The sequence below is a fragment of the Pleurodeles waltl genome, chromosome 1_1, assembly GCF_031143425.1.
Source record: "Pleurodeles waltl isolate 20211129_DDA chromosome 1_1, aPleWal1.hap1.20221129, whole genome shotgun sequence".
In the NCBI taxonomy this organism is placed as follows: domain Eukaryota; kingdom Metazoa; phylum Chordata; class Amphibia; order Caudata; family Salamandridae; genus Pleurodeles; species Pleurodeles waltl.
This window is the reverse complement of record NC_090436.1, coordinates 869,696,253-869,709,358: the sequence shown is the minus strand read 5'-3', so window position 1 is coordinate 869,709,358 and position 13,106 is coordinate 869,696,253. Positions and strand designations below refer to the sequence as shown.

At 41.5% G+C, this 13,106-nt stretch overlaps 1 protein-coding gene across 1 annotated transcript in view; it reads right to left on the bottom strand.

Annotated features, from left to right (window-relative positions):
* Window positions 1-13,106, bottom strand: part of FRMD3 (FERM domain containing 3) — a 530,236-nt gene that overhangs the window by 58,180 nt on the left and 458,950 nt on the right. The window contains exons 8-9 of the mRNA XM_069229965.1: window positions 8,102-8,190; window positions 2,923-2,986 (exon numbers count right to left, since the gene is read on the bottom strand). Of these exons, the coding sequence (XP_069086066.1) occupies window positions 2,923-2,986; window positions 8,102-8,190 (153 nt within the window). The remainder of the gene's footprint in view (window positions 1-2,922; window positions 2,987-8,101; window positions 8,191-13,106) is intronic.

Below are 13,106 nucleotides of genomic sequence, written 5' to 3'. Positions count from 1 at the left end.
ATACCACCAGATCCTACAGCCACTATTTCATATTCAACTTGGCATCATATATGAAATTATTCCTGTCCTCTCTATTAACATTTCTTTAATCACAGTAACAAAATTCCTCTTCAAGCTCAACAGCAACAATAGGTAGAGGGAAAAGGTCAGAGGTAGGATAAAATACAGTACAACTATACTTTTGTGAATTTCTCGCCACAGTGCACTGAGAAAGCAAAATTAACCACTGAAAGCGTACCAGACATCGGATACACAAAACATTAACACAAAGACAATCTGGTTTTCATCAGAACTTTGCCAAGGCAGCAGATCTGAAACCAGAAAGGTATTATAGTTGAATTCACGGTTCTTTGAACTCGTCCTAACTCCAGTGGCGGCTAGTGACATTTGAATGTGGTGGGGCGTCAAAGTTAGGAATTACTTTTAAGTAGCGAGCGAGCACTGCATTTTCTTTTACTTTCACCTTGACATTATTTTAAAGACTGTGTACCCCCATAATGGGGGCCCCATCATACGTACTTGCACAGAATCACAATTACAACTACCTGTGACCACTCCCCTGTATACTGTGCAAAGAGGCCAAGGATTGGATGGCTATGTATTCTGAACACGTTTTTGATGGACTGACAGGCACAGTGATAAACTCACACTCCCTTCAGCTCCACACAGGAGCACTGTGCCAAAGTATGCCACACGCGACGCATCGCCATGAGACTACCTCAGTGTTGTGTGCCACTCACCTGCGGCCTTTGCTCCCTGGATGGTGTCTGTCTTAGAAGGGATCTCTTGTCCTAGTAGCCCCGAACTGACTGACAGCAAGTACTCATGATTTTCTGTGTTCCAGGTCTGGCTGAGAGCAGTAAGTTCCAAAGGTAGGGAAGGTGAAAGGCTTTCCAAACGCACCCCCAAAGGGAGATAGTGAGGGTACTGAGAGCAACCTTAATGTTGCCTCTTGACACACCACAGAACTTCTCAGTGCATAACCTGCATTAGCCTACTGATGTGTGGTCCAGCGTTATGCCACGCATACAATGTATGTCTTGTTCTATCTGCATACTGCTCAGGGAACAAGGACTCTTGTATCTTTTCCACCCACACACCTAGCACTGTGCTCGCAGAGTGACTGGACTTTCTTAGCCGCAGAGTATTTACTTTTTCACACCTTGCAACATGAATTTATTCTATGGTCGCCCAGTTCTCTAAAAGAAGGAAACAAAGGTACTCATATCTGAAGTAATTATCCAAGGATCACACAATGTGTACATAAAAGACGCCAAATTAGAGTCACAAACCTGTAGCCTGCAAACACAGAGTTAAGAATGGCTCCCATGATCCATTGATCCCAGCTCACTAGTCTCCACAGGTGAAACCATCAATTATTTTAACAACCATACAGAAGGCGGAGCACAGCTCTGTCACGCTCCCTTTTAAATATGTATTACGCACTCTACCCCTGCAGCCTTCTTTATTCATGAGGGAGTTCTTAAGCCATAAAACAGATCTCAGCCAGGTCTGTGTAGCAAAGCAGTGCTTATGGGTGGAGTATGCGCATTTACAGAGTTCCAATAGGAATCAGCAGCATATCTTAATATCTCCATGCCAGCAAGCTAACAGTTAAAAGTAAATCAATGGCACATTTTGTGTCTTTCTTCGATACCAAGAAAACAACACGTAGCGAATCCAAAGAAACACAGCAGATCTCGGGGCTCACGGTTAACAGGTTCAGCTTTATAGCTCTGTATTAGCCAAATTTGATAGCGACACACTTTACTTGAGTTAGGTAATCCATTGTTTTTTTTGCACTGCTGCAGGTAACCCGAGCCACCTACTGTCACCCAAACGAACACCACAGAATAACTCACGAAGTGCACTGAAAACACAGCTCACCCATGCAGCACGCCAAGCCCACTGCCCACAGGACCCGCGCCGGGCTCATGTTCATGGGAGAAGGTCGCAGTCAGGACGTGCTACAAACACCAGCCTCGCTAAAAATGTTTTCCTTTCTCGGAGTTGCCGGGTCTGGCAAAATCACCTGACTAATCGAGAGCAAAACTTGTTGCTTTTGGGAGAGAAAAAAAACGTCTGCCCTCTTGCCTTCTGAGCTCACCCTTAACAACTCGAAAACGGGCTGACAGTTACAACACAAAGCACACAGGGACAGAAAATGTTGAGGGAGAGAGGCCATGGCTGTGCACTTGAAATATGAGGAAGTCATGCGCCACCGACCGCGGGTTGGAAACTTATTACTCACAGACTGGAGCTGGGAACTGCTGCATCCTCTCTTTCTTCACTTCTTTAGAAGAAGGGATTCTACCGTCCTACTGACTCCCAACAGCAGCGCGGGAAGCAGACACCTCGTGTTTGCGCAGTTAGTAACACAAACTGCGCAGACTCGATTTTGAGCGTGCTGTCTGCAGCCTCTACCCCGCCCACCATTTCCCAACTTGTCACAGGGCTGGACTCACCCTCCGTGACGAATTGGGAAAGGGTGGGGTGACCATCCTCCACTATCCTGACTGACGTGAAGCCCCTAGCGCTACAGGGCTTCAGCCTGAAGCACCCGGGGCAAACTTTATCCACACGTCATTAGGGGGTGGAGACTGGTCCTCGGAGCTATGTCTTTGCCGAGCTGATGACCTCACAGGCCTCAGGCTGTGAGCTTATCCGCCCGGCAAACATAGACTCAGTCAGGGGAGGGCCTGGCCTGATCCTGCCAGTCTCTTGTCACGTGACACAGTAGCCCGAGCCAGGCCCCAGCCCCAAGAAGAGTTGTGTGCATTTTTGTTTTAGGGATTAAGGGGAGTTTATTTTCACATTTTTTTTTGTTACGAACTTAGGAGGGCGGAGCCCCGACGCCCTTATGCAGAAACCGCCACTGCCTAACTCACTCAGCAGTACAAGTAAACAAGCAAATGATCTGACCTCTTTCTGTGTTCCAACAACGTAAAACGTCTTCCCTTCATACTTCAGTTTGCAGACGTCCGACCTGGAAAAATAATACTGGTGTTAGAATCCTAAATATAGCCAAAGGATGGCTGAAGCACTGTAGCAAGACTGACTGCAGATGGATACAAACCATAGCGCTATCCCCATAAGAGCCATTAGCCTGGCAACGCAACAAGCTTTCAATGCATGCTTCAATAGGTCAATGCTGATTGGCCCCCAGGAAGTGACATCATCCTGCAGAGACAACTACAAATGCACTCAAAATGCTGCTGATGGAAATGTGCACAGCAACTTGCCGTGGAAGTGCAATGCATGCAACTCGTCAGAGCGTTTACATCTGCAGCAGCAAACCTCGAGCACAATGATCGATCCCGAAAATAATGGCAAACAGTACAGAAAATATTTTGCAATGAAAAGAAAATACTGACATAAGTTTTATAACCAGCAACACTCTGGTGGGAGTTCCTTGGAAATGATCAGACTATGTCTGTGACTGCTTTGTATGGCAAACTATTCTAAAGTATCTTGTAATAAATACAAGTGCCTAAAGCTCAAGTAACAGCCTCCCCCTGAAAGAGCAGATGAAATGTAAGAGACTGGGGTTACTGATTCCCCACAAACCCAAATGCGAGTTATTCTAAATGATTCAGCAGGCTCTCTCTAACCACTGTGATCTATCACACCAGTCGGCCCCTATAAATGATTTGCTGTCCATCCCCAGGACCTCCTACTATCTTATTTTCCACTTTGAATGTCAATTATTTTTATCAGAGAATATTGAAATCAATTTTCAATAATAAGCTGGCTATTAAAATTAGTTCGTTTATAACGCAGTGGCACAGGAGCAGAGCAGTGTGATGGGCCCATTTTTTCCCAGTTACTGCTGTCTGTTACTTCAAGAGAGTGGGGCATTTTACTTCCTTGCATTAGATCCCATAGCTCCTTACTACACCACTGAAGGAAGTCAGTGGTTGCAGTTGCATAAAGAACGCCACTGGGATGTACAGTGTTTACTCGTGTGTTTCGTTGCTAACATGGAGAACGAGAAATATTGTAGTTTCTGGAGAAAATGCAAAATATGGAAGAGGGTCCAGCAGAGAACAAGTCTCTAGGTAGAGTCAATACAGTGGAGGACATATAACTGAGAGATTTCCCTTCCATTCATCATTCCCAGGAGAAATTCACAGATTTCCATTACCATCCACCTCTAAAAAAACTACTAGTAGTAAGGTTAAGGATGTCCATATATGTTCCCCACTGGTAAGACACTTCATATCATGTGGCTCTCCAGTCCTGCCTTTATTCTAATTTGCTTTATAAATAACTTGCAAAGCAGCAAGACACTCAGCGGGGGGAGATGGTAGTGTCTTGGGCTATTTCTGCTTCTGAACTTTATAGTGGTGTTTAGAGAGAAGATTTCAATTTGTTCTTACCTATCCTTTATTCTAACACTTATCTTGGTATTCAATACCAACCATGGGAAATTCTTCAATGTCAGTTTCAATGAATTATTGTCCTGCGAGGAGACACTCACTCTGAGAGATTGCCTCACTCTGTTTCTCTGGTATTTCAGGGGACCTGGATCTGGTGACATAATCCTTCTTGTCAATCTTTATACCAGAACTGAACACTCAACCTTCTAATGACCTACTAGAGCTTTAGAGGGCACAGAGTATTAGCTCAAGATCCCAGCAAAAATCTGACTCACTGTGGCCAGTCACAGGATGCTTCCTATGCCATCACCAGACCTGCCAAATGAGCTCTGTCGCTGAACAAAAAAAGAGTCTTCTTCTCCATGGCCCTCACAAAATCTATATATCTGCTGACCTGTCACAAGAAACCAGTTTAAAACTGAAATATTCCTGGCTCTGCATTCACAGCTTCATAAATAAGACATCATATAAGGCCCTGTTAGAGCCCACAACAATGCTCCTGCCAATGAATGGCAAAACAGAAAAAGAAGTGATGGAGACAACTGGTACTAATGATGAAACTATAAGTGTCATCAAGGTCGGAAACTAGAAGACTGATTAGAAGGAAATGAGAACACTATAAAATGAAAAGTTCAACAAGAGATACAGACAAGTCAAGATCCCTGCTGAAAGCTTAATAATACTTTTCATGTTCGCAATAGTCCTTAGTTGTTTTATGATGTTGCTGATTTGACTTGAGTTGCTGCCAATCTGGACCCTAGCAACCGCCAAGGAGCCTCTATTCGCCGTGAGTGTGATGTCCACATTGTTTCATCTTCTCCTCCTATTTACTAACCGACTGCTGCTTTGATGATCTTACACCCAAATATTTGACACTGGTGACCTGTGAAGGACTTTATCTCGGTATCTGTTTGAGGTTTCAATGTCCCAGATACTCAAATGTGAGAATCCATTTTCTCCGAGTCCCCTGAAGGTCAAAATATCTGTGCTATCCCCTACCAATGGTTATTGACGATATGCCTTTGAGTGACCGTTTTTTTGGACAGGGGGCATCAGTGTGTTCTTATTTCAATGTTCCATTGTTCTTATACTGGTGTGTGGGCAGCTGGATAGTTGTTGGCCAGGTTTGCCTGTTTCAAGTTATTTTACAGCCTATTGCAGTTAGGTTTAAATAGGGTTCGTTGGCACTGATTAGCAGGACTCTTTCCCATTCTACCACCTTCTTCTCCTATTCCTAAATCGAGTGGGAAACTTAATATGCTCTATTGGAACACCGATGGCTATGAGCCTCCGAATCATCTCTTTGCACATCTCTGCCTATAGGCACCTTCCATCTTTCACACCACCTTCTCTCCCCGACTCTTTTGGTCCTCCAGTCAGCACAGACTCCCCTACCAAAGTACATTGTTATTTGCACGTCCAGCCCAAGCAGCAACCTGCTATGAGGATGCCTCACATTAAGCCCAGCAAACTATTGTCGCTTGATGTAAATGGTTTGACTAATTATGTTAAACTAAAAAGGTGCTATTGTATCTGGCTACCAACGCCCCTGACATTGCACACCTTCAAGAAACATACTATATCACTTCTGAATACGAGAAATTTAAGGTTTAACAGACATTGATTGTAAGGGTGTTGAGAAACAGTAGACTGAGAAACCAAGATGGTTCCAGCCAGAACACTACATCGCCTGCCCTTCATTTGAAATGGTATGTGATGGCTATTTTGTTTTTGAAAATCTCTTCGATAATTGATTCTGAAAAACTGAACTGATCCCCAGGGGTGCTCCCATTTGGAGAGTTCTCACAGAGAGTTTCCCCCTCACAGATGGTGATGAGCAGTGACGGTAAGATTGCCCTCAACCCATTAAAAGACACTTTCGATCCAACTGACAGACAAAAGGCAATAGCTAGAGATATTCTTCTACATGTGATTGATAGCCATGGCCTGGGTAACCCTTACCCAATACAAACATTTCCCCCTGGACTTATTTTTGCAATCCGATCATTCAGTATGTGGATGCTTAATTAGAGTACAACAAATGCAACTTCAATATCAAAAGTAACCAATTATGCCCCAATCACAACATTTAGAATCTCATGCATATTTAATAAAAATGCACATAAAAACTAGCAACATTTGCTAATATGGTTCATCACCATATTAGCAAATGCATCAATAAATACATCAATAAAATAATTTAGTTAAAAAAACATAAAATGACTGTATATAATCAAGATACTAGAAAAAGGTTACTGTATAAGTGCAGCGTTTCAGTGACTTCTTGACCTTTATCCCACCTTCTTCAGGATTGTACATTATACTAAAGGTGCTGTGCTTTTAAGGTCCTTCCCCAATAATTAAACAACAGTCTGGGAAGGGGGCCTGTTTGAAATAACAGATTTTAAAAAGCACCTGCTGCAGAGATCTTTGTATATCCAGCAGTTTTCAGGCAACAATTAAAATGTCAAGGTAACTCTAGTACTTAACGTTCCTGCTGGAGAAAGAGTGATGTTTTGTCTACTGGCAGCTTACACTCATGATAAAGTAGTGCAGACGGTTAATGTAACTGTTGCAAAGAACGTGTACCAGTCATATCACTACATTTTATGTGAATCACTCAGTAGGTTATGCTTTTGTCACAGAGATCCTTTTGTTACTTGTAGTTCATAAGGTACAATACTAATATAGCACAGTGAGATATGAACTGCTAGTGAAGAGTTGTTGGCAAACTGCATGGTATAGGTTAGAAAGTTATGTTTTTTTCTCTACTCTCTCATTACCCTAATGCTAAAAAATGCTGAAAAGGATTCATTTGGGTTAAAATGCATCTTAGTTGTAAACCAACCAGTGTGGTACATTTTAAGTCCTGAGTTTGTGCTTCTCCAGGTCAAACACTCTTTAAATATATTGCATACTTGTATCAGTGACTTGTGACTCCTGCACCTTGCTACTCGCATTTTCTTACATAACATATTCTATAGACTGATTTACACAGTATGATACATTGGTTCTGTAAAGTGTGTATGTGATGTAAAGGGCGCTGACACCCTAAACTGATCTTAGTAGCACTAAAAAACAAACGAAATACATGAAACAGAGAGACTATGGAGAGATGAGGGTCTCTGGTGGAGCATGTAGTGAGGGAATTTGTGGAGAAAGATGTTTTGGGGAGGTGCCAACAAATATTGTCGCACCGGGAAGTACCCCATGCCTGGTGAAACACCCTGTAGGACTGATGCTCTTCCAAAGCCTTTGCAGTGAACAAAGAACTACACCAGAGGTTTTAGGTATTTCTCTAATTAGCTTTTTTTAACAGAGGAAGTGCATTGATAAACATGCAGTGAACCTTCAGGGGACTGGAGCCAGAACAGCATCATGGCAGCTCATGCACACGGGCCCTTGCACTTTTTTCAGAGTTATGAAGCACATGCTTGAGGTCACCTTGCCTGGCTTGGGTTTTCCAAAAGTGATGTATGTAAAGGAGACAGTTACAACAGTAAATAAACCTGTTTCATATACGTGTGCTGTTTTTATGCTGTATTCAATTCACAATTAAAATATTTAAATTTTTAGAAAATATAACCTTTTTCTAACTTGGGTGACAACCCTTTTTTCTAAACCTGTATATGAAATTAAAGAATTTACACCAATTTATACAACTGTTTAAAAGCTCATTACCAAATAGAAAAGAGAAATACATTTTACAGTGTACCACTTACCATTTCAACAAATGAATTCTTTTATTTCCCTGGAAGACTACAAACCCTGTGGCAGTGAATCCCAAAAATGTTGTGGTTCCCATTGAATCCTTACAAGAAAAAAAGGCATGTGAATTAGATTAATGAGTTTAATGTTGTAGATTGAAAAATATTTAAGAGACAGATGATTTTGATTTTGCACATAGTTGCCTCCTCCCATTTACAAATCGTGATTTTGCTCTCTTTGAGTTTCATTACTACATTAAAAAAATCTTGCACTGTGCATCTGACGAGTTGTCAGCGCGAAATCAGTGTGTGGCCATTTGCCCCGCAATGGTGGTAAGTGATACTCCCAGCAGACAGGGCAGAATAAACATGGACATTAAAAGTACCACATGTGCTAGAAATCCTTAATCTAGCATAGATTTGAAAAATAAATGGCGTAGTTTGCAAAAAAAGAGAATATCCTAAATTAGGACATGTAAATCTTTTTTGTCCTAGCTTTGCTCTAGTTTGGTGAATTTATAGAATTTCAGATGGTTATCCAATGGCCTAAATTTACTTTTTTGTGACGCAGCCCCACCGCAAACTCTATTTTGGCATTTACTAAACCATAAAAAGTGATTTGCATGGATTTGCATGGATTAGTAAATGCAAAGAAATTGCAATGCTGTGCTGAGCGCTGCCTCACGTTACTTTGCATTGGTAGGAGGAGCGTGGGCATTCCTGTGCATCCACCCATGTACCTGGGTATGCACCAACGCGACAGAGTTGTAATGAGGACAAATATTTATACGTTTTGTTACTTCCTTTTTCAAGTTACTTCCTCTGTCTATGCGTGATGTGTTCTGCATCACGCATAGAAAGAGGAAATTGACTCTGAGGATTGTTTTTGTGTGGGAAGGTATAACTTCCTGCACTTTGCAGCATGACACAAGGGTGCCTGCGTTGGCGCTAGGCAACACACAATGCGCCAGCATTAGGAGAAAGCAGAAGTGCCCTACATCTTAGTAGATATTTCTGCTCTCTCCGTTTTACACAACAAAACACCACAAGATGCCTTGCTGCATTGTGTGAAATATTATTAAATCTGCCCCTCCGTGTGTAACATTTATGTGACGACTATTGCTAGCCCTCTTAATACTAATCAGTATTTGAACGGGTTTATAGTGCATTTTGCATTTTATTGCAAAACTCATTTTTTCCACAGGAAAATGCTTTCCATCAGGGGTGTACCATCTTGATTTAACCTATGAAACATGGAAGAGATCCCTCCCTTTTGCCACCCTATAAAATCACATTCTCTCATGTATTGTAAGAGTAATTTTCCATATTTATTTTATCATGAGGAGCACCATTGAAGAACTGTGTGTGTGTCTCCAAACTTTCTACTTTCTGGGTGAGGGAAAGAGTTTGTATGATCACCTTCTAACACTCACCCTCCTGCAAAACATTTTTCCTCTTCTGTAACCTCTCTTAATTCATGCATTGTTAGTCAAAGAAAATCAGGAAAGTTCTACATTGCCTCCTTTTTTACTCCTGACATGGCTTCCGTGGCCAAAGGTGCAAAAAGAGTCCAGCTTTGACCCGTAATTTAAACCCTCATAAACTGTACTCATTCAAATCATCTAAGCTCTTAAATTTAATGTAAGCCGCCAGTTATTTAAAAAGCAATCTTTGCCATATTTTCAGACTGAATATATATATGTATATATTTTCACTCATGACCAAGGGAAGTAATGACTGCTCAGGTCAGCCTGTGAATAACATATAAGGAAAATTCAAGTTACTCGGACAAAAACTAAAGTAGCATTCTGTAGCCAGAGTTCCCTGTCTCCCGGAAGGGCCTTAAATTGTTTGACTAAGGATAGAGTTTACTGGTTTGCCCCCCTGGCAGTCAGTCTTAGCTCACTTGAGACCCATCGCCAAACATGGAGGAGCGAATCCAGCACACCCTGGCAAGTGTCGAGACATGACTAGAGTACCACAGCATAGTAGGCTCTCTTTCTCTGCCTTTCTCTCGCTCTTTCTGTAGTGGTAACTTGAAAGCCACTCTTTCTTCGCTGCTGGGTGCACTCTCTACCCCTTGTCATTTAGTGAGAGAAAGAGGGGGTTGTATGGTGATATGGAGAAACTGTTCTTCACAGCCGAAAATGGTTTGCTGAATTTGCCCTCTCTTCATTCCTGCCTCTGTTGCTTTCCCTTTACTTGGTGCTGAAGACTCAATAGCTTTACTGCCCTTATTTGTATTGTAGTAGCAGCCAATGACATCACCTGCAACTCTGATCTCTAATTTTGGGAAATTAATACCTGCTGTTGCATTGTAGGTGTAGATAATACTTAATTAACAACATAAATATGACTGTTCAGAATATGCACCTGGAAACAGAGGTGTTGCCAAAAAGCACTGTATGTTGCTCTTTCAAACACAACCACTAAATGCTTGAGCCAATAACGCCACTTCCATAAAAAGACACATGCCTTTTGATGAATGGCCTGATTACTCGTTGGTATTCTTCATTACTCCTAGTCCTACTCGTTCTTGCCCCAGTCATTATATGTATGAGAAAATATGCTTATTTACAAGGAAAGGAAAACAAAATAGGAAAAACTATTTATAACACCACCCATCCTCAGCTGGGTTGTCCATATAAAACACCCTCCCCCGAGACATCAAGCAATTCAAAGCCTCGTCAAATACCTGAACCATATCAATGACCGCAACAAGGATAAGTAGGATTTAGAATAATGAAGATTACCAGTAAGCGGTAGATTACAACTATGTCCCTCGTCCTCTCCCCAGTCCTTATACCAATGCAGATACCATTACTACAACAACGTAACACCAAACCCAATGCATTTTAATCATTGTGTAGCGAAAATGAATAAAGTACCATACAGAAAGATTGAAACCAATAAAACAATAGGAGATTGTCATGCCCCCAACCCAAAGTTTTTTTCTGCCCACTTTTCACATGAGGTTTCATGAAAATGTGATCTCAGACCCAAATCCCATTTCAACAAATCTCTTCCAATTATACTCCTTGCAATTAAGCCTAGGAAGTTGACACTGATTTGACTGAGAAGCACAAAGTGCCACCTGGAATAGTCTGCTCTTAATTCAAATAAACCAGTGTAATAGACTCTTTCAAGAATTGACTTATAGTTCTTTTAGTTGCCTTTCTACCTTGACCAGAAAGATCAATATTTATAAACAGCAAATGTATCTTCCTGAATGCAGTGAATCTATTGAGATAAATAGATATAGCACACTTAACATCCAAAAATCTTAATAACCTTGCTTCATCAGCAGAAACAGATGGATAAAACTGGTAATGTAGTTTCCTGAGAAGAGTGACATTTTGAAATAATTTTTTGGAGTAAACGTACAATCCAGCCACAAAATTACAGCATCATCCACAAATCTCTAAAAGGGTGGAAAACAAAGCAGAACTGCGTTTCCTCACTCTAAGTGAAGAAGTGACTGCCGCCAGAAGGAAAACTTTCTACAAAAGCAACGTAATATCTACTGTTTCTAAAGGTTCAAAAAGAGTTGACTAAAAGTATCTCAAAACTAAAGGAAGATCCAAAGGGTGGTGCAGAAGAATGAAAGAGTGGATGTGCAATTGACAAACTCTACAGTAAACCATTCACCAAAAATCTCCAGCTCGTGAAAGGCAGACTCTGATTCACAAAAGCAAACTACTGAACTTTTATGGTGGATAAATCCATTTTTCTTTAAGCTATCTACTATGAGTTGCAGAATAGATCACTATGAACAAGAAGTAGAGACTAGACTCTGATGACAGTATCAAGCATCAAAAGTATCCCAATGCCTACAGAAGAACTTTAAAGTAGATGACTTTCTAGAATTTTCAATTACTTGAACCAAATGAGGAGGTAACCTCTGCCTTAAAAGAGTCAACCTCTCAACTTCCAGACCGACTGGGTGAGAGTCTTGTTAAGGTTGAGGGTCTTCAAAGGAGACGGCAGATGAGGTAGAATCCAAGGCAAAAGCAATGCCAACTGACTTAGAAGTGAAAAACAAGTTCTGCAAGGCCAACAATGCACCACCCCAATCACAAATGCTCTCTCCTGCTTGATCTTCCACAACAGCTTCTGACTCAAAAAAACTGAGGAAAATCATCCATCAGTTACCTTGGCCTGGTCACTTCATAAGCAAAGTGTCTAATTCCCACACTGTCTTCTCTGAATATCTCACAAAAAATCTTGGCAGTTGAGCATTTATCCTGGATGCAAAGAGATCTGTGTATATATGGTGGCAAACCTCTCCTGTTTATTGTCAGATTCTGAGAGAAAGCAAACATGTGGCTCAGTTTATCTGCTTCTCCATTGTCCAAAACCCTGAAGTGCACTGCTGTTAGTGAGAGGAGACTGTCCTCTGCCCAGAGACTTAGAAAACATGCCCCTTTCTTCAGGGATATCCAGTTTGTTCTGCCTTGATGGCTGATATAGATTGCCAACACCAAATTATCTGTCCTTTTCACAACATTAAAGAGAAAAAGGAAATTCTTTCAATGGAGCACAACCCTCAACATTGCACTCAGTTCCCTCCAGGTCCAGGATCATTTTGCTTGATAAGCCATATTAACCATCACCAAGCCTATTGCACTGACACACGCAGACAGTTCCTGGCTTGTAGGTATCCCCTTCTGATTACTGTACAATGTCAGCCTGCTGTATTGAGCTTTCCTGATATAATTAGTGATCAGAATCCTTTTTTCAGAATCTGAAGTGAAGATAACCAGTGTGAGTACAAGTGCCACAGAAGAGGTCGATGGTTAAGTTTTACCCACTGCATGGTAAATACGAAGGCTGCTATGTGCCCTTGTACTTCCAGCCAATTCCTCTGTGTTGCATCCTTCTTCACTAACAGTACAGACAGGAGCCTTTGAAGATTTGAAGATATTGAACTCTTTCCATTAGTAGAAACACATTTGCCCCAATGGAAATTAGAAAATCTATTTGATATCCCTTATTCAAAATGTTCAGAACCCACATGCCT